The sequence below is a fragment of the Sinohyriopsis cumingii genome, chromosome 7 (assembly GCF_028554795.1).
Source record: "Sinohyriopsis cumingii isolate HCF-2022 chromosome 7, ASM2855479v2, whole genome shotgun sequence".
NCBI classification, from domain to species: Eukaryota; Metazoa; Mollusca; class Bivalvia; order Unionida; family Unionidae; genus Sinohyriopsis; species Sinohyriopsis cumingii.
In genome coordinates this window covers 94,313,632-94,336,161 of record NC_142967.1, presented here as the reverse complement: position 1 = coordinate 94,336,161, position 22,530 = coordinate 94,313,632, and the positions used below count along the sequence as shown (strand labels likewise).

General features: G+C 37.5%; 1 protein-coding gene across 1 annotated transcript; it reads left to right on the top strand.

Annotated features, from left to right (window-relative positions):
• The first annotated feature begins 511 nt into the window (after window positions 1–511).
• On the top strand, window positions 512–21,755 carry LOC149795746 (uncharacterized). The gene is made up of 3 exons (XM_089965659.1): window positions 512–1,056; window positions 9,220–10,528; window positions 18,094–21,755. The coding sequence occupies exons 2-3, from the start codon at window positions 9,350–9,352 to the stop codon at window positions 19,855–19,857; spliced, it is 2,943 nt and encodes a 980-aa protein (XP_089821785.1). The 5' UTR covers window positions 512–1,056; window positions 9,220–9,349; the 3' UTR covers window positions 19,858–21,755.
• Window positions 21,756–22,530: the final 775 nt, after the last annotated feature.

Here is a 22,530-nt window from a genome sequence, read left to right as displayed (position 1 = left end):
CAATGCGAGGTGACAGAAACGTACGCCCTTCAAGAATCAAGCATAAACAAATAAATAAACAAATAAATAAATAAACAATTTAATGAATGAATGAACGAATTAATTAATTAATTAATTAAGTTGATAGTAATACATAAATAGTACAATTATTGCTGGAGAATTATTAGATTGTATTGATCAAACCTTTTCTTTCGTGAAACACGGCATAGGCTTGGTCTAAAATCTTAATCACAACGGTACTGATTTGTTTACATCGATACAAACTTGCTCGTATATTGTCGTCGCTAGGTTGCGTTGATCCATTGCTTCATGGTGACACAAAAAATATAAGCTCGTTTCTCGGCTTGCACTCCACGTTTGTACTTTATAAATATATGAGACAAATATCAACCTAGGACAGCGATATGTGAGAGGGATGCAAAGCAAACCAGACATTTCCATTTTATTAACTTAAGATGCATTTATGATAGAATTGTAATCGGGTGTCAGATTGCAATGATTTTATTTCCCTAATTCAGACGAATATTACGTGCTGTAAAAAAAAATATATTTCAAATTAGAACTGGATGATACCAATTGGTTGTCAAAGGGACAAGACTAGTTATTTCGGTTTGCTTGGATTCATGACTTTGTTAAATAACGGATTGATATGGTTAGTAGCTGTCTGTTGACTTCATTTAACAGGCATTTTTCTAATAAGTTTGTTTAGTCAGAGGATATTTGAAAAATAATGCTTGAGGCGACTCGACTGGGAGATTACTGTCAAGCATCGATGTGAAGCAGACACTCAGATGGATGGGTGTATTTAGAGGCATTCAAGCAGAAAGATATGGAGAATAAAACATATGTAATGTATTGCTCGAAGGACATTTTAATCTGGCGTCAATCTGGGACAAAAGTTACCGTTTGTACAATGTGTCATCGCGAACTTAAGCGTCTGGTTACTTTGACACTACACTTGGGAGAATGTTTAAGTCAGAACCAAAGAGTCTTATGACTTTTTAACGCGTCCTCGTTATGAGTGAAAGTAAGGACTGTTAACGCAGATTCATTCAGGTATGTCATCCTTGTTATCGTCAATTTAAATCTCAATCTCTCTCTCTCTCTCTCTCACACACACACACACACACACACACACACACACACACACACAAACACGCACGCACGAACACACCCTTTTTAAAGGTTTCGTTTTCTGTAATGTACTTTCATATTCTAAAGGTAAATTTGTATAGAATCACGGTCTCTTGCTCTAAACGCACTGGAAACACGACACGCCTCACCAGTTTTGGCATAAACATGTCCTGGTCTACTATTGAAGGATTTTGTTTCTTTAAAGAACAAGGTCGAGATTTAGCGAATTCAAACCTGGTCTGTAACGGGCAACATTTTTCACTCATTGATTCTCTTAAAATTTTAAAACTTAAATTACTATTTAATCAAGTGTTGAATATCAGCAAAATATTTATTTCAAACAAAGTGACTAAACGTTTTGCGGTGAAACTCTTTTACAATTTAAACTTGCTGTATGAGTGACAAATTATTTAAACAAATAAATTACAGTTTCCAGACAAAGTATTAATAATGGGACAATTTGGAATGTATCGTGGTACTAGCACTCCTGATTTCACATTATCTGCAACTAAATACCCAGTATACGTTATAATATAAGGATTTAATTTTATATACTATAAAAATTTCACTTATTTACAGAATAAAAGCCTGAAATAGAATGTTTCCGAAATAATAATCCCTTTCAGGTGATATGCAGGTGATATAGAAGGAGCAAACTATTAGCAGTCATTGGTTTTCAGATCGGTGTCGATGAAATCTGTCTCTCTCTGTCTGTCTCTGTCTGTCTGTCTGTCTGCTCTCTCTCTCTCTCTCTCTCTCTCTCTCTCTCTATATATATATATATATATATATATATATATATATATATATATATATATATATATATATATGGGGGGTGCGTGGCCTGGGCCTGACGTCCCGCTTGCCAAAGGAAAGTGAAGCGTCTCTCATAGCCTCTCCTTCCCAGGTGTAGTGATCGCCGCAGGACCACAGTCTCGCTCTGCGGGGCAGGAGGTTACTTGCATATGGCCTCTCTTACACTATTGTGTCCACAGCAGCACCTTCATGCGGTGCCCCCTGTTTTTAACAGAGCCTGCTGTGTGGCGCGACCGAGTACCCGGCGGTATAACTGGGTGGGCAGACTGGGCTCATTAGCCTTGGCAGGCAACCAGTCTAAGAGAAGGGAAACTCTGACCCCAAACCCGGGCAGATGAAGCTCGTTAGCCTTGTCAGGCAGTTCATCTAGGAGAAGGAAACTCTGATTCAAAACCAACCAAGTCCCATCCATTGGATTATGGCTCCACTGCCTTGTGGATATCTTCGGGAGAAGGAAAGGCTATGGGAGTAAACCCAGACAGAAAATCAGGAGTGGAGCCCCTAAGGCGGCTGGGGGTCGACTACGACCTCTTTCCGGCAGCTCCTGCATCCAAACTGGTGCCAAATGTCATGCTCAGCATTCCTTTGGACCCCACCAGCAAGGACGAGAGGGGGATCCTGACGTCTGGGCAGCCCAGGATCTCCATACTCCACGCCCAGGCTTGCGCCCTGGAGAGGACACTCCAGTCTCGCTACTGAGTGAGGAAACAACACGGAAGCTGACAGTTTACGGGTTATAAGTCCCACCCGATTGGCGTAGGGAAGGGGCGCCACGGGTCAGCTTTGACGGTGGGAGGGATCATCGTGTCCCACTGGCCAACTATCGCCCGCCTCAAGCCGGGCAGCCCCCGGTCAATAAGGTGTTGACCCGCCATCGTCTGCCTGCTCCAGTGGGTGTCTGGAGCTCAGTGTGTTGTTCAGCATGACAAGCAGACGGTAATTCCACACCAGACAAAAGAAACAAGAAACCAATAAAGAAGACTCCAGCTCTTCGATTTGCAAGCTGGAATGTGCGCACCATGTGTACAGGCATCTCCGACGACCTCAGAGAAGTGGACGACACCAGAAAGACGGCCATCATCGATAGAGAACTCACCAGACTAAATATCAGCATAGCTGCCCTCCAGGAAACCAGGCTCGCCTCTAGTGGCTCCCTCAGAGAGGAAAACTACACCTTCTTCTGGAAGGGTCGAGAACCTGAGGAGCCCCGTCAGCACGGAGTGGGCTTTGCCATCAAAAACAATCTCCTGGCCTCGGTTGAACCTCCCACAGGGGGCACTGAGCGTCTCTTGTCCATCCTCCTCACCACTACTTCAGGTCCTGTCAACATCATCAGTGTCTACGCCCCAACCCTCACGTCATCAGAAGACGTGAAGGATCAGTTCTATGGGCAGCTGGACAAACAGATCAAAGGATGCCCCAAAAATGAACCACTATTCCTCCTCGGCGACTTTAATGCCAGAGTAGGTGCGGACCATGAGTCCTGGCCTACCTGCCTCGGATATCATGGCACTGGAAAGACCAACGAAAACGGCCAGAGACTGCTGGAGCTATGCACCTACCATGGCCTGTGCATCACAAACACCTTCTTCAAGTGTAAGCCACAACACAAAGTGTCATGGAAACACCCCAGATCTCATCACTGGCACCAACTCGACTTGGTCATCACCAGGCGCTCTGCTCTTAACAGCGTCCTCTCCACCAGAGCCTACCACAGTGCAGACTGTGACTCCGACCATGCCCTTGTGAGCAGCAGAGTGCGACTACAGCCACACGCGCTACACCGCTCAAAACCAAAAGGACGTCCTCGCATAAACACTGCACAGGTGTCATTCCCTGCCAAGGTGGAGGAGTATGTGTCTGCCCTGAACAAGGCTCTCCAGGACCTGCCTGAGTATGACGCTACAGCCAAGTGGAACGCCATGAAGGGTGCCATCTACAGTACAGCTATGTCAACGTTTGGCAAGAAGGAACGACCCAGCCAGGACTGGTTCAATGCACACCTATCAAGGATGGAACCACAAATCGAGGAGAAACGAAAAGCCTTCATAACTTACAAAAAATGCCCTAATGAACGGACGCTTGCTGCTCTCAGAAGTGCCCGAAGTAACACCCAACGCATTGCTAGACAGTGTGCGAACGAGTACTGGCAACAACTGTGTGAAGGAATCCAGCGCAGTGCCGAGTCCGGACACATCCAAGGCATGTACAGTGGCATCAAGAAGGCTCTAGGCCCTACAGTGAAAGGGGTCGCTCCCCTGAAATCTCTGATGGGAGAGAAGATCACAGACCGTGGGCAACAGATGGCCAGATGGGTGGAGCACTACTCAGAACTATACTCCCGAGAAACGTCAGTCACTGATGCAGCCCTCAGCAGCATAAAGAATCTGCCCACCATGGAAGAGCTCGACAAAGTGCCAACCTTAGAGGAGCTCAGCAAAGCAATCGACTGCCTTCCAAACGACAAAGCACCAGGTAGTGACAGCATCCCGCCCGAAGCTATCAAACGTGGAAAACCAGCATTGATTAAACCACTGCACGACCTACTTTGCCGCTGCTGGGAGGAAGGAGTAGTCCCTCAAGACATGCGTGATGCCACAATTGTGACCCTTTACAAAAACAAGGGCGACCGCAGTGACTGTAATAATTACAGAGGGATCTCGCTCTTGAGTATTGTTGGTAAAGTGTATGCCCGCATCATACTCAACAGGCTGCAGTTGCTGGCAGACCGTGTGTACCCGGAATCACAGTGCGGCTTCAGAGCAGGCAGGTCGACGACAGACATGATCTTCTCCCTACGACAACTCCAAGAGAAGAGCAGAGAGCAAGGTCAACCACTCTACATGATGTTCATCGACCTCACCAAGGCCTTTGACTTGGTCAGCAGGAAGGGCCTTTCTGAACTTCTGAGTAAGATCGGTTGCCCCCCAAAACTCCTCAGCATGATAATCTCTTTCCATGCAGATATGAAGGGAACAGTCCTGTATGATGGATCATCCTCAACTTCCTTCCCAATTAACAGTGGTGTGAAGCAGGGCTGTGTGCTGGCACCAACACTTTTTGGGATCTTCTTCTCCCTGCTCCTGTCCTACGCCTTCGACACGTCCACGGATGGCATATATCTACACACCAGGTCTGATGGGAGGCTGTTCAACCTGGCACGACTGCGCTCTAAGACCAAAGTGAGAGCTGTGCTCATCAGGGAGATGCTTTTTGCAGATGACGCAGCTCTTGTGGCCCACACCGAGGAAGCCCTCCAGAGACTGGGAGACCGTTTTGCTGTTGCCTGCACGCAGTTTGGTCTCACAATCAGCTTGGAAAAAACAAATGTCAGTGTGCAAGATACCACCATTGCCCCTTCAATCAAAATCAGCGGTGTCACCCTGGAAGCAGTCAACAACTTTACCTACCTAGGGTCAACCATCAGCAACACTCTCTCGATTGACATGGAGCTGGACAGAAGGCTTGGAAAGGCAAACACCATCATGGCTCGATTAACAAAGAGGGTTTGGGAAAACAACGCGCTGACAGAGCACACCAAGGTCCGAGTCTACCAGGCCTGCGTTCTCAGCACCCTTCTATACGGAAGTGAGACGTGGAGTACCTACATGAGACAAGAACGCCGGCTCAACTCCTTCCATATACGGTGCCTAAAACGCATCCTGAAAATCAGCTGGCAAGACCGTGTTCCACACAGCGAGATCCTGCAGCGTGCAAGTACCCCCAGCATGTACTCCCTGCTAATTAAACGCCGCCTTCGATGGCTGGGTCATGTCCGACGCATGGAGGATGGAAGGCTGCCAAAGGACATCTTATATGGACAGCTGGCCACTGGCATGAGAAGAGTCGGACGCCCCTCACTCCGTTTCAAAGATGTGTGCAAGAGGGACATGAAGGCATGCAACATTTCACCCGATGGCTGGGAAGAGCTGGCTGAGGACCGAGGCACCTGGAGACTGATGGTAAACAATGGCATATCAGTCGCTGATGCGAGGAGAGGCCAGTTGGCGGCAGAGAAACGTAAGAGAAAGAAGAACGCAACAACAACCACAGTAACGCAGACTTCCCAGTATGTCTGCACCAACTGCAGTAGGGACTGTCACTCACGTATAGGCCTGCACAGCCACAGCAGACGTTGCCAACAGAGACAGACAACACTCCAAGGGCGCTATTCGCATGGTCTTTCGAGACCGAGTCGCCAATGATGATGATGATGATGATGATGATGATGATGATATATATATATATATATATATATATATATATATATATATATATATATATATATATATATATATATATATATATATATGAGAGACAGACATAGACAGGGAGATGAAAGCAAAACAAAAGATTGAAAAGCCACACGTTTCAAACGAGTCGTGTCATGCGTTACCGAACAAGCTTGATATTACTTAATGTACTGCTGAGCCTATTTACTGGCGATGATGCGAAGCAGACTGTTTAGCTAAAATGGGGTCGTGATCATGCCACAAGTTGTTGTACCTTGCTGTGTGAATATAAGTAGTTTTTGTTAAGTTAAATGGAAGACGTACAATCATCCGGTTAAATGCACGAGTCAACATGCTCATAACCGTGTATGGATATAAATATGAAAGGCACCTGAAATAGACTTTGCAAGACGTATTACTTATTAAGATGAATATTTATTGTTATCTTAGGCGATTATTAGAAAGCAGATTTGTAGTTCAGATGGCAAATCTTTAATTTTGACAGTATATTAAAAATGTGCAAAATTTGGATAGAAGGTGGTAAAATTATCACAAGTTCAACGTATAATGTAAAGTCGTGCTAAGTAAAACTGCGTAAGTGTAAAACTTCGCTGCCTCTACTTTTCCCAAAGGTGTGGAAAATTAAACAGTCCATGAAATATTGCGTAATAGTTTAAATATCCTAAAATATCGAAAATAAGTCGAGATATCCGAATCTTACTTTCATACAGCATCTTATTTTAAAGATAGCATATTTTCGAGTGACCCTGTACGGTAAGAAATTTCTGGTTGTCTCCTTCCCTCTTTCATTAGAAATAGTGTTTTAAGATTGACGATTGTAAATAATACTCATACAGTAAACGGAGGTCAGAATGAGGTCACTTTTTTCAGCGATTTATCTAAACATGTTTGTTTAGTTTAGACGCATTTTAAACTACTGTTTACATATTTCACTTGACAAGTTTCATTATTTTAGTGGCTGGTAATATTGAAATAATTTTTAGCCTAATAAAATTAAATAAATTTACGTTTTATACACAACTCAAGACCAGAACTAGAATATAATAATCATGTAAACGATATTATCTTATTCTAAATATTCTGACACATTGACATCCTAATAGTTGCACTCGAAATTGAACAATTTTCCCCAACAAATATAAAAACAGAAAAAAAATCTGTCTTCTCTCTGGGACTGCTCACTTGAAGAAAAGTAAATTTAGCTACAACCCAGTGGTAACTCTTTGCCTAGCGATGGCTAATTCCAACCTTATTATAATTTATACCCCTTATTATAATATTCTACTGACCATGGGTGATCGTAAAGTCGTAATGGGGTGGTTCCAGCATATTTCCCATCTCAGAGCTGGACTGCTGCAAAAACTGTCCAAGGTGATCGATCACAGCCTTACTATACCCCTTATTCTAATATTCTACTGACATGGGGTGATCCTAACACATTACTAATTTTAGATCTGGGCCAGTCCCAGAGGCTGAACTGTGATGATGACGTCCGATCTAGAAGTGTTTAATGCTGAGTGCTTAGCTAGGCAGTTGTCATTACCATTTTTATAAGTCTTTGCTATGACTCGGCCGGGGTTCGAACCCGCGACCTCTCTCATCCGCTCTAACAACTAGGCCACCGGAGCGGTCCGCTCAGAAAGCAATACAAGAATAGAAACTTGTGTATAAATCGTAGTTAATATTTTTTTAAAATAATTTTGTCAGTATGCACATAAAGGCAACCATATACGGTCCATTTGATGACTCTTGACTGGCTATACAATTTAATATTCCCCACAGTATGAATATCCATACAATTATGAGGTGACTAGACTTTTTAAATTTAATTTTGGATATACTACTTGTAATTCGTTCCCATAAATTTTAAGGTTTTGGCAAAGTATTTTGCCTTATAATTCCGAAGTTTATAGACAAACACTTTTGAACAAACACGCACGGGTGTTTCCAAGTAGATTTAACATTTACATTACACGGAAAATATGTGATTGACTGACACCTGTGGCTACCATACCATGGCACGCGTGGAATCGTAGGGCTGTTTCTTAAACAGGGCACTAGTACACGGATAGAAAACACAGATTTGTCATTATTGGACTGGGTAATCTCTGTTATTGACTGTTCATTCCGAAATGAAAATCAGTTTTGTGAAGAAGCAAACAAAAATGATGTTACCATAAGAACAAAATATTTAATTTGAAAACTGCAAAAATACACTTTCCAGAGTTTATGCTTATATGCCATCTCAAGTAAACTTAAAACGATTAAAAAATTTCCTGTACGTTTCGCAAGTTTTCAATTTAATGGGCAGTCAAGGGTGATCAAACAGGCAAAACCGGACAATTAGGAATAAATCCTTAAACATTTTTGTGTAATCTTCAGTCAGAAGTTGATTTCTTATTTTTAAGAGTGTCATACTATAGATGCCGTGATATCATCGAGCTTTTATAGATACTGTGATATCATCAAGCTGTTAATGTTTTACTCCAAGATGCGATAGGTTAGGAATCTGTTTGATTTTTAACGATTTGCTGACAATTGGTGATGTATAGTTGAAAAATGGCGATTCTATAAAAATTTCAAACATTTACCCCACGTTGGCAACATTAAGATAATTAAATCAATATAAACTTGATATTTTCTTTCCACGGGCCATGACTTCCAGGTACGAATATTCTAAACGAATACACTCCAATGGTGCAGTGAATCTACATTAACATTCAAAATATTCTGGAAAATTTTGTGTTGTTTTAGAAGGAAAAGGTTAATTAACATTTGCTTCAGACTAATTGAATAGTAATTATTTATGCGATATTGTGCACTTTGTTTCAGATTATAAGATATTGTTTTTTTAATGTAAAAACGAAAACAAAAAAGACTAGGTGTATTATGTAAACAGCTTTGAATTTCACAGCATGAAGTAGTCTTTTCTTCACTAAGGCTTGACGTCTTTAAATGTAGGAGCATAGCCTTGCCTGGTGTTTTTCTAAATCAAATGCAACTTGTATAATTTCAGGTATATCTTGTTGACCCTCCAACTCGGACTTACAATTATTAAAGACAAGAAATGGTATTAAATATATAATCTAGGAAATAAGGATTAATCTAATTTTGAAATACATAGATTAGCCACAGCACAGCAAAAGATGATGATGTTTTCAACTATGTTATTAATAGCCGTTGCAACACTTCTGCATACGGCGAAAAGGTATGTATGTATTTCAAGTGAAGACACGTCTACTGCAGTTACACAAAACACAATTTATCCCGACCAAGATAACAATAATTTTGCTTCAACTACAAATGTGTTTTTAAAAAAACCTGATTTATACGCTTTTAATCAAAGGGAAATTACCTTCCTGGAGGTGGAAAGAATTCTCAAAGAAGAAAGGACCTTGGCATATCTTAACGCCATTGAAGATCAAATTATCAGAAGGGCTACAGAAATTCACCTTTATCATTGTCCTTTCAATCATATTTGCAATTTTTCAATGGGTCTAAAAATTCCATATGGAGTTTCTCCTTGCTGTGATGAATGTAGTTGCAAAGTGGAATGTGCGAGAGAGGGAGATTGTTGCCCTAATGTTGTCGTAGATTTTGACGAAGTTGCTAGAGCTGACGGAAGCGAGTTAAAATGTCACTACCCGTCATTACATCCATCTAAAAAAAGCACACGTAAAGATTCTGGATATTACTTCATCTCTGACTGTCCCCTTGGATGTGACCTGGAAGAGAGGAAGGCGTGTAGAACATCAGACAATACTTTCGTGATGTCAGAGGAGTTTGAATTTTTGAACGTAACACCAGTTACAGATACTAAATACAGACTTAACTATCGAAACAAATTTTGTGCTTCGTGTCATGGCGTTGCTCAAGAGGATCTACTCGCTTGGAATGTATCCTTGGATTGTAGCAACAGTTTCCTCTTCGGATCCTCCCTTAAACAAAGTATAGTAGATGCCATCAACACAAAGGAATATAACATCATTTTTCGGCCACAAGAACTGTCAAATTATACACAAACGAAATGTACTCCACTTATTTCTTATTGTAACCAGAGCGGATCTTGGTACCAATATGATGAGGTCATCGAAAAGCTGTGTCATTCCTCTCTTGGTTCGTCATTTGATTCTAAATATAAAAATGTATTCTGCATGATTTGCAATAACGTCACGATGTTAAAGAACAGCCCCGTGTGCTTTTATAATTTTTATTTGGTACAAGAGGATGTTTCATTTTCTGTCCTATTAAACGTCCGAAGACTGGAACGGGAACCTCCAAAATCGAATCAATGCCCTACTGAAATGGTTTTTGATCCATACTTGGTAAGTTCATAGACTATGAAGCAACATGGCAGAATTTACACAATTTGTACTTAATATTCACCATTATGTGTAAAGTTACATAGATTTTACTATAATGATTGTTACTACTACTACTACTATAACTACTTCTGCTCTTTTTTCGTTTTATTTTATAAGTCGCAACTTACTCTGTATAGCACCTGCTCCTCTGTATCCGTCGCAATCTCCGTTTACTCGAACATAGCTGCTATTTTAGTTGCTATGACTCTGAAATATATATATCCATATATATATATATATATATATATATATATATATATATATATATATATATATATATATATATATATATATATATATCCACCATGTCAGCCAATTCTGCGCGGTCATGTAATTCTGCTCAACAATCCCCTTTTCTGGAAACATGATCACGCGTTATTTTTGGTCGAATATTTAATTTGTATCAAGAAAGAACGATCATCCTTTTATTAAGGAAGTGATAGTCATAAAGTGTAGAAAAATATCTCACATTCCTACGCTAACTGCACGTGAAAATGTGATTTCTAAATGTCAACATGTAGACCCACTCCATGACCTTCTTGAACTTGTAACCCAGAAAATCCTATTTACTATGTATCTTTTAGAATTATACAAATAAGTACATTACATAAAAGATGGAAATGTATACCTTAAAACAATACTGCATTTTAATCCAAGTTTCCAATTTTTCAAGAAGCTGTCCCACACATACAAATTCCTCTGCTATCCAAAATGTCAACTTGCCGCTAGAACGGGATTCTCAAGAAATTACGCGACCTATAGTCTGTTTCTAAATTCTTTAGTAATATTTTCCCACAAAATGAAACGTTGCCAACATAATACATCACATTCATTGTTGGTTCTCTTCAACATAATATGTTATCTTTTTAAAAATCTTGAAATTTACTAAAAATTATTTTACAAGATCATTTTAGTTTGCTTAATATCTCTTTAGATATATTGGCATTGTTACGTTGAGTTTTATAAAACCAGCTATAAACCTAACCAAATTACTCGACCGGAATGCTGACAGAAACAGTCAAAAGTAAGGTATTTTATTTTCATAGTCCGATTAATAAACATTACATCTTTTCAAAGCTATGCGCAGAGTCATGAAAACACAGGGGTGGTATCTCTTGTGTCCAAAATTAATATTATTTTGAACAGAATATTCTGGTGACGATTGCCTCTATTCAAATGGTAAACACTGCAGTAGTTTATTTTTGTAAATCGGTCGAATTCGGTGTGCGTTTTACTTCAAAATTGGTGAACGGAAACCTTAGTTGCGCAGAAATGCCCGACAGCATTAAAAATCTAATTATATTAAAATTATTACAAAACAACTTCAACATCATGACGTTATAATCGTTATTTTTCGCGCATTTATGCATAAAATCCTACAAATTGTACTGTTCCAATTGTCTCATTTTCGTCTTTCCGTGTCAAAGGAAATAGAACAGCTGCAACTTCAAAAACCAATAAGCTATGCTAAAAGAGGACAGCCATATTTTTCAGATCTACTCTTTGATGCCTCTCTTTGTGCATTTGCATGAGAAAATATCATTTACATCAGTTTATTATTTTACAACGTACACAGGTGGACATTAACAATTAACCATAAGATTCCTGTCATAGTACACAAGCTTGAATGTTATTGCATGTCCCTAATTTGGTATCTTCTAATGCTTTTACTTTATCTATCAATCTATCATTGCCTCAGTGTGTCGCTATTTCAAAGATCCTCACTAATCAAGCGATTTCATATTGGTATTGGCCTTGGTAAATTTTATCTGCCAATATGACTAAACAAACTTTGGTCTATTATTAGGATACAATGAAAACATGTCATTACAAATTTGATATTGGTTCTGTTTGATATAATAGAGACCGGTACATGCTTTAGCACAGCAACGAGCTAAAAACCGAAGATAAATGGTCAAAAGCAAACGTGCAAAACAGAGAATGTAATTTATCACATCACATGTAAGATCTGTAGCCTTCAGTATGTCGGAGAAACTGAAAAGCTACACAAATGACAAATCTTAGTAGATCTTATTGGATGGCAAAGAAGCTAAACAGAAGCCCAGTTGTAGAACATATATCTTCCCCTGGCTACACTTTTAATAATGTAACACTAATTACAAATGCTCACAACCCAAATTTGCAGTTCGGAGACCAAAAACAAAAGTTATCTTACTGGATACGCCACTTTTATACATTGAAACCAAGTTACTTAATTCAAGATGACTAGAAAAAGACAACCACGAACAATTTATCATCTTTTTTACATCCAGCACATTTACATTTAAATATTTTTTATTTTCATTTTGTTCAATAGTCACTCACTCACCTATATGTTATAGTTAAAACAATGATTTAACCGGGACATAATTGACAGTTACACCGTTTTAAATAAACAACAGATGCTGATATTTTTCATAGATTTGCGGATCTCTCTCTCGAAACATAAAACATGTTAAAACTTTCGTAATCTTTTATAATTTATAATTATATTTTATAATTTCAACGCTTTTTGTGTTTATTGTTAGTTTTGTCTGTTTTGTGTTTGCCTTTGAAAAAGACCCATTTAGAGTCGAAAGCGCTAGGACTAGTAATAAACCATCTAAATCAATCTCTGACACACGCGATCCCTTGTCGGATTCAGTGCACTTGAAAGGACAGTTATTCGCCATATGATTGTGAGTGGGTGGGTAGATAGGGGTGGGAGAGAGACAGAGAGAGAGAGAGAACAAAACAAAATTCACTGCAGAGGAAATGAATAAAAGAAGTACACTCGATAGAAATGCCATCTTAAAAAAAAAAAAAACCAACTAAACAAAGAAACGCACCCATTCATAGTTTCTTATCACCGCAAGCACTGGCTCGGCTTTTTCGAATGTTTTAAGGACATATTTCCAAACGTTGCTATGGCTCATTATCGTGGACCTAAAAGTAGCATGGTAAATCTGGTACGTACCAGGCTAACTTCGGACATGATCACAAATGCATACGTGTACAGTTGCAAGGACAAGCGATGCCTAATCTCTAAGCATACGCATGAGACCAAATCGTTATGAAGTTCGGCTACCGGAGTTAGCTTTACTATAAAATTAGAATTTAGGATGTCAAGCCAAATTGTAATCTATCTCATGAATGTCTCCTGTGACGTCCAATATATTGGTAAAACCGTTCACTTCAGACAAGCAATATATAGCCACAAGAGCCGCGTTCTGTATAGAAGCAATATGAAATCTGCAAACCACAGAAACTCGTCTGGGCATTTTGTAGAGTCCTTCCATGTGCTACCAATTAAATCGATGTAAAGCACACGTAACAAACGATAGTGGATTCGGCTGTCAGTTATTAGTAGGGTATATAGTCTTATTTAAATTAAGAGAAAACAAACATGCCAATTCAGTCTTGTCAATATTTCAGCCAGACATCACTCAGACCAGTGCAAAAATATTTACAACAGGTTTTAGCCATTTAAATGCCACTTAACTCTTTACCATGAATTTCGTTTTTACTACTATTGCTACTCCTATTACTAATGCTACTACTACTACTACTACTACTACTTCTTCTTCTTCTTCTTCTTCTTCATCTGCTTCTTGCTCTTGTTGTTGTTGTTGTTCTTCTTCTTCTTCGTCTTCTTCTTCTTCTTCTTTTTATTATTATTATTATTATTATTATTATTTCATTTTCATTAACCCGCGACAACATTCTCGTGACTCAAATTATTTTTATTTTCTCTACGTATAACTTTCCCTGATATAGGATTCAGTACATATTGTTCTTTCTGTTCTTGAATAGGTTTTTTTTGAGCTACGCATATTTTCTATATTGTTTCTTCATCTTGGAATTAAGTCCAAATAATTTTGTTCTCTTTACAGGTAAAACAAATAAAAAAAGCGGATAAACCCATCTTTGATTATTAGGATAAGCTTTGTTATTCAGCTTCTAACACAAAACTAGACATTTACTTCACACATTTTATACTGGTTTCCATGTGATATATTTATCTTATTTAGCTCTTTTTATGTCGAATCTTCTGTTATTGAAAAACATCAATAGTTGAAATTTGACCTCACATTTATGCTCGTTTTGTTTTTGTAAATCTGCTCAAAAGAATTGTTTAAGTTTGTACCGTTATTATGCATGTTTGTGCTTGTAAGTAGATAGATTTATTATATGCTTCTTTATATACTTTCATTATGGTTATTATGACCAGCAGATGACGTGATAGACACGTGTACAGACTTTGAAACGATGCATGAATCTGAAACCCTACTCGTGCGTAGAGTCCAACAATGGATTTAACAGAATGATGGACACCGAGTTAATCATTTGTTATAAGGAAATTATATCGTTCATAACTGGAATTACTCAGAACATATAACTTCAACAAATAAGCAAACAAAAATCAACGTATGGAACTTAAAAAACACAAGTATGATTGATATATGGATCTTTCACTATGGATGATCAATGTTTAGAATTTGTATAAAAAAATATGAATAATTTTCGATCTATCACCAAGGGTTTGAAATATGAAATTTGTACAAAAATATAAATAGTGTTTCGTCCACAAGTAGAATATATGTGTTACTGATTTTAACTCAGTGGTACCGAATTATTGATTTGTGATACTAAATAATGATAAAATAATCAATTCTGTGTATGTCATGGTGCCCAGTTGACGATCATGACGTATTTCTGGTCCCACAGCTCTCATCAAATGGTGAAGGAGCCACCACGCATGGCATGCCCCTCCCGGTCTACCGAATAATCCGTCAAGAGGTGATCCTCCCAACAATTTATGTAACATTAACATATTATTTGGTTATCTAAGCCACAAAGAGAACATTTAAGAGGAATCTGAATAAAATTCCAAATAATCCTTAATGTTCTACCACAAAACAAAAAGTATGGAATGTTCCAAATGAATGTCTTGATGCACCAGGAGTTTTGAATGTCTTTCTGTACCACACTGATATAATCCAGAATGTCTTTGAATGTGTTGTAAATAATCCGAAAGTAGTATTTTAGGCCAAAAGTTCAATGAGTACTTTGCGATTGCAATGAATAGTGCGAATATATGATTCTTCTCAAATTAAATTTGAACACAACTTAAATGATTCCACAGACTGATCTTAAGATAGGAATGAAACCAATTATTTTACAAAAACCTCTTCCTATACATCCCCACTTGACAGATGTTGCAATAACATCTTCTGAATAACTAATGGAAAACTCCAAAAATATTGTCAATAGGTTCGCTTCCAAAACACCAAACTCTTAAACAAGGCTAGGTCTTGAACTCAAATTTGAGTAAATATCGTAAAAAAGCATGACAAAGGTCAGGTAGGCCAAACCGCTACTTTCAATCACGGAAAAAGGTAATGCACACACGATAAATTAAATATTAGTGTATGAAAGAATAAAAAAGCCATACCTTTATGTCCACAGGTTTCGATGCAGTGTGCGATGATATGGAGTCTGTATGTAGTGAAAATGTAATATCACCGTTATTTATAAATAATCTATTGAGTGGCAAGAGCATGTCGTATTTGTATTTGAAACGATCTTGAAGAAAATGAACATGAGATATTTTTCTGCACATTCTGTTTGCAAATAAAATGGATTCTAGTACGTCTGGAACAACCCTGGCAGTAAGAGATAATAGATATAAAAACCTGTGTTGGCCATAAGTAGCATTTTATAATAAAGACAATAACACATTTCGCTATGTATTTTGTTAATAACAATAACGATAATAATAATAATAATAATAAAGACACAATATTTAGTCCCAAACATTATGATTATCCCCAAAATTAAGTCTGAATATTTTCATATTCTCTGCTCACACTTCCTTCTGTGCATGCTATGCTTCTGATTTTTGTACCACAATTGGTAATTCAGTTTTTTTATAACTATTTTAATTAATGAATCGAGTTTAAATCTTTAACCTCTTTCGTGGTATTCTAGTAATGGATTCAAGGCAAAATGTACGAAATGTATGACTTTGATATAATATGAAGACCACCAGCCACATTAAACTGCCTAATTATATCATTCTCTCTAATGCACCACGTGCCATTACAAATGACTACACTATACCACGATAAGAATTAATTTACCAATGGTTAAATGTCATGCAAAAAACATAAATAACTAGTTATCACAAAATACAGAAAAGTTTCACTAAATCACCACAAAAGAGAGAAAAATCACCACTATTATTCATATAACTAATTTCTCAAGGTAATAGAAACTCTTTCCCTATACTTTGCCTATTCGACACAATGTAGAAAAGTAGAATATATATATATATATATATATATATATATATATATATATATACATGTATGTATGTATGTATGTATGCATGCATGTATGTATGTATGTATGTATGTATGTATGTATGTATGTATGTATTACCATTAGTAAAGTTATTGTTCTTTACTTAGTTTAACGATTCGTGACAGCCAACAAAAGTGAATGAAGTAGCATATTGTAAAGTATGCAACTTCTTATGTATCTTACATGTTCAGATTGTAATTTTGTTAGGATTTGTTCTTTTCTTAATTTGTTTACACTCTTGTTTTTGCTGGACCTGCCTTGCAACATATAAATAGAAACGCATACCACAACTACATTAGTTCTCATATTTACAAGCAAATTCAATATCAATCCCATTTATCCATAACTATAAGGTTTGGCCAGGATACGTAAATTGAATGGCAAGTACTTTTCATTGTCTTTAGACGGGTGTTAAAATCAAAGGACTGATGATACCCGATGATGTAAATTTTGGCGGATTAATACTTAGAGAACTAAATGCAGTGAGAGAAGAGGGGATAAGAAGTAAAATGTAAACAAGCAAATAAGTCGTTGTATAGTATTTATTTAAGGAATGTTTCGGAATTCCCTTTGCTATTATCAGTACCGACGACAATTGTACTTTTAATATGGAAATGTTGATAGCCATCGTGTTACAGGTGTAAGTGTAATTTGAATTTCAGTCAAGGGACCGAGTTGACTAGAAGAAGGCCAGTATGGCAGCCCTCATTTCATGGCATTGTTTTACGGGTGCATTTTGCTTGGTGTTCATGCGACAAGGAAACTACATGGGAACAATAGATCAATACTGTCTCAATGATGTGATCTATTGTGCATAAAATACATATCACATTGTTGGTTATTTTTAGATCATGTAAATACATTTTCCGAAAACAACAGGATCTCTCTGAACATTCAGAGGAGAGTTTTTAAGTTTTTAAGTTTATAATTTATGACTTTTTACTTATTACGTACTGTACGTGATATCTGGCTGTACCGAACCACCCACCCTCTTAAACCTATTTTTATTCCTAATAACCTTTAATTCATGCAACATAACTAATTAATTAAAATTGGCTGTTCAGTAATAAGGAGGTTTACTTGAAAAAGACTATAGTCTATCTAATAGCATGATGCTATATAATTTATATCTGATTATATGTATATAATTTTTAAAAAATTATTTTTACTGTTTATTTCAGATGAAATGCCTACAGTTGTACTGCTCTCCCACAAAGATACTCGACACAGACAAATGCGTCAATATTTTGACCCAGTTAGACGGAGCCTTCTTTGAAATTGAAATTGCTCTTTTTCCAATGGAGAGATGTCCAGTTGCTATGGTCACTGAGGTCGCAGAGCACATTCATATTTGGGTGGAATATGTGTTATCTGACTGGACATATTCTAACTATCGTATATGTGATCTTGATATAGTGTACAAAGTAAATCACACTTATGAAAACTTCACAGTTATTGAAGATCACAATAGTACATGGTATTTTGAAATATTAAATTCAAATATAATATTCATTTCTTCACGGTGGAAATTCAAAGTGAATGGATTTTACGAGTTTGATCGCGTATACGAAATGATACAAAACATCACCAATTCTAATGTCGGCTTCCAAATGGGCAATAACTCAAACATCTTACTTTCACCGCGTCTCATTCATATTGAGGCGCCTGTCTATGATATAACAGCTAATCTGTCAAAGATTTACTCGACTAACATGATCCCTAGAAATTTCGAAGAGAATCCTCTTAAACTCTCGGACCGTATTTCTCATGCAATTCCCAGTGTTTCTGACAACAACATGTTTATCCCACATGTTGTATCGGATAAACAAAGTTTGTGTACTCAAAGCCCTGCCAAGATAAGTCTGACCCCACCCGTCCTTATCCCATGCACCATGATAGAACTAGATGAGGAGCGATTTGATTGGAATTACACCGAATATGGTGTCTATGTGGCAACGTTAGACTTGCATCTCAATATGACAGATTTCAATGTTGTAATTAATCCTCAGGGTGTAGCCTTAAGGATCTGTACACATGTATATATGGCGTCTCAGACTGTCAAAACTGATATGTTTCGTAGAAATGTATCTTTTGGAGCTGATGTAATCCTTTCGATAGTCTGTACGTCCATATCTCTTCTTTGCCTCATACTGACCCTTATAGTTTACATAGTGTTCCCCAAAATGCGGACAATTCCTGGGAAGAACAATATGCTACTTGTCATCAATCTGTTCATGGCTCAAGCGATGTACCTAGCGTTTATTTTCACTCCTGCTTCAGCAGGTTCCATCTGTAAAGCTGTAGGTGTGTCGCTTCACTTTTTTTGGTTATCGGCAATATTTTGGATGCACGTATGCACCTTTCACATGCTTAAAGTGTTCGTTAGGCTGAACAAACCAAACTCAAAGACCCCCTCTTCAAAAACCATCGTCATGTACACGATAAGTGTAATTGTTATATCAGGCATTTTTGTTCTAACCAATATCATCAAAGCCTTAGTCGAGTCAGAGTTGGTAGAAATAGGTTATGGTCCAGAAATCTGTTACATCTCTAGTGGGAAAATGGTCGGATTCACGTTTGCCCTCCCAGTTGGTTTCGTTGTTGTTTCTAATTTGGTTATGTTTCTTGTGGCTATCTTCAAGCTCCGTTCATTACCCAGTGTTGAGAAGAATGTTAAACATAACAGGAATAATGCTGTCATTGTTGTGAAACTTTCTTCACTCACAGGGATTACGTGGATTTTCGGATTTCTTTATGTATGGACGGACGAAATCGTTCTTTCCTATTTTTTCATTGTTCTAAATGCATCTTTAGGCATATTTATTATGGTATCTTTCACTATTAATAAAAGAGTGTTTGACCTCACCAAAAGTATATTCTTGCGCAACAGCTCCACGAAAAGTGGATCTTGCTCGCCAGATACAGTACGTAGTGTGTTTCGCTAGTTGGCTGGATTGTACCATGGCATTGCAGTTTTGGAGTTAACCCTTGAGCAAAACCTATGAAGCTGGGTGCAATAAGATCCATAGCACAAATGTACCATCCAGAATAATAATATGTGGGCGGGTTAAAATGGAATATAGTGGTAATAAGTTAGAGGGTTTAAGTCACATTAATGCCAGATCCTCGTCATGTGCCAGATCCTCGTTTTGTGCCAGATCCTCGTCTTCTGCTTTTGTTTTGTTCGTCGATAATTTTCTAACACTAAAGTTTCTTCAGCTTTCTCTCTTCATTACAATAAAACTATGTTAAACTTTTGTGCTATAATGTTTTCGAAGATTTTTAGCATTATGCTAATTAGAAAGAATGCTTGATACATTGTATATTATTGCGTGGTAGCAGTACGCATAGATATGATACATTGTATATTATTGCGTTGTAGCAGTACTCATAGATATCATACATTGTATATTATTGCGTGGTAGCAGTACGCATATATATGATACATTGTATATTATTGCGTGGTAGCAGTACGAATAGATAAGGGATTATTTCGTAAAAGATTTCATTCGCCAAAATGTATGGCAAACAGTTTATATACCTGTAACTATTACAGGTTCATACCTCTCATTCGAAATGAGAGAGAGAGAGAGAGAGAGAGAGAGAGAGAGAGAGAGAGAGAGAAAGAGAGAGAGATTAGCTATTTTGTTTACAGTTACTTCCATGATGAATGATCTTAAAAGATTGTTTTATCTTTAATGAACATATGTGACGTTAGAAAGAAAAGTATCATTTAATGTCATTAATATCCACTGATGTATATCTATATTGTGTGTTTAACTTTTGTCCATGATTGTACAGCAAATGTTGTAATTCAAGATATGTAAACACATTTACTGGGCGTTTTGACTTCAGAGGGTTCTAGAAGGTTTGCCGTTATTTGATATTATTTGTAAGTTGTAAATAGATTGTAAATAGATTCTTTACTGATGTTTGGGTCAATGTTTAATTTTTGTTAGAAATTTAGAATGGTATAGCAACGACCGTGTTTATGAATTTGATGGGACAATTACCCACATCCTTGGTTTTTATATGAGAATGTTGACATCAAAATTATTCATTACTATTTTAACATCTGTCTGGTGGAATCAATCTTGTAGTTGTTTTTAATAATAATTTGAGAGGATTTATTTATTGAAATTATTCATTTGAATTGCATAGTGCTTATTGACGTTTAGACTAAATTATTTTTTTGGAATTATTTTGAATTCAGTGAAGGACATTGAAAGTTATATGATTTCGGTTGATCAAAAGGGTTGACCCATTAGCACAATCAAGGCTAACGACACATCAGCACATTCATTACTAGAAATAATTTGGAACGCTTTATGCCTTTGAACCTGTGATAAAACGTTTAGGATCATTTGGGATATAAGTCATACAACTAAGTATCTTTTACACTTTGATGTGTATGGTTGTTCAGCTCCTTCTCTGATTATTGTATTCACTGATCACAACCCACTCACTTCCATTAGCACAATTTAGAAACAAAAGTTACAGACTTTTGAGGAAGCGTTTGATGTTACAGGAATACAACATTAACACAATGCACGTCAGTGGTAGCGATAATCTTTCACGAGCACAGAATCGTTGTGTTACTTTATTTGTAAATAGTGATACTATCTTGAAGTGTCTGGTTTTAGCTGCGTATGTAATGAACTACGTTGCCTTATATATCAGACCTTTTCTTGCAAAAGCTATATGTTTTGTATTGACCTTGATCTATTTACAAGATGATAGTAAGAAGACGTATGTCGAATATAGCCTTAGTTTTGATTTTCTTTAAGTACATGATTTGTCTGGAGGTATTTAGGAGTGTAAATAAATAAACTATACAACAATACAGTTCGTTATGCAAATTTACTTGAAAAATTACATAATCGACCGGTTTATGCTCAGATTTAAGTTAACTTGTTTTTCACAGAGCGATAAAAAAACTTTAATGGATTAAACTTGTTTATGATGCTGGGGTGAGACTTTGTGATTCAAAAAAAAAATTAAAATAGAGTACCTATCCAGCGAAATATTAACACTATAGTGACAATAACAATATTACAGACAAAACCTAATATTTTCCGCATAAATTTGGGCTCATAAACTTTGATGGTCCCATGGATTTATTGTTTGAACAGTACCGAAGGCAAACACGCTTATCATCATTGGTGACGTCAAGGGTAGCGTTGGCACATAATACAAGTCATGGACAGATGTCACTGGCAAAGAAAGCATTAGCAAATGCAACAACAATGGACTCATCCTATAGAGAGGTTCTGCATTACATAGAGAAAGCAATTGACCTGTTTTCATATGCCAAAAACGCATGCCAGGAGAAGTCTGCAAGATTGGAATGTTACACATGGTACTGAAATTGACTGAATTATTCAATGTAGACTTAATAAAATTTACCAGGAGTATTAGGACGCATCGGTCGTCCACTTGTACAAGCTGAAATAGAACAGGTAATACTGCGAAAACCATTGAATGTTTTCATTGCCTTCAATAGTCAGCAAAATCCTCGCCAAATGTCTATTGAATTGCATAGTGCATCATACTGATCAAGAGATCCTGGCTGAATGTCAGCGTGGCTTCATAAAAGGACGAGGAACAACCAACATAGT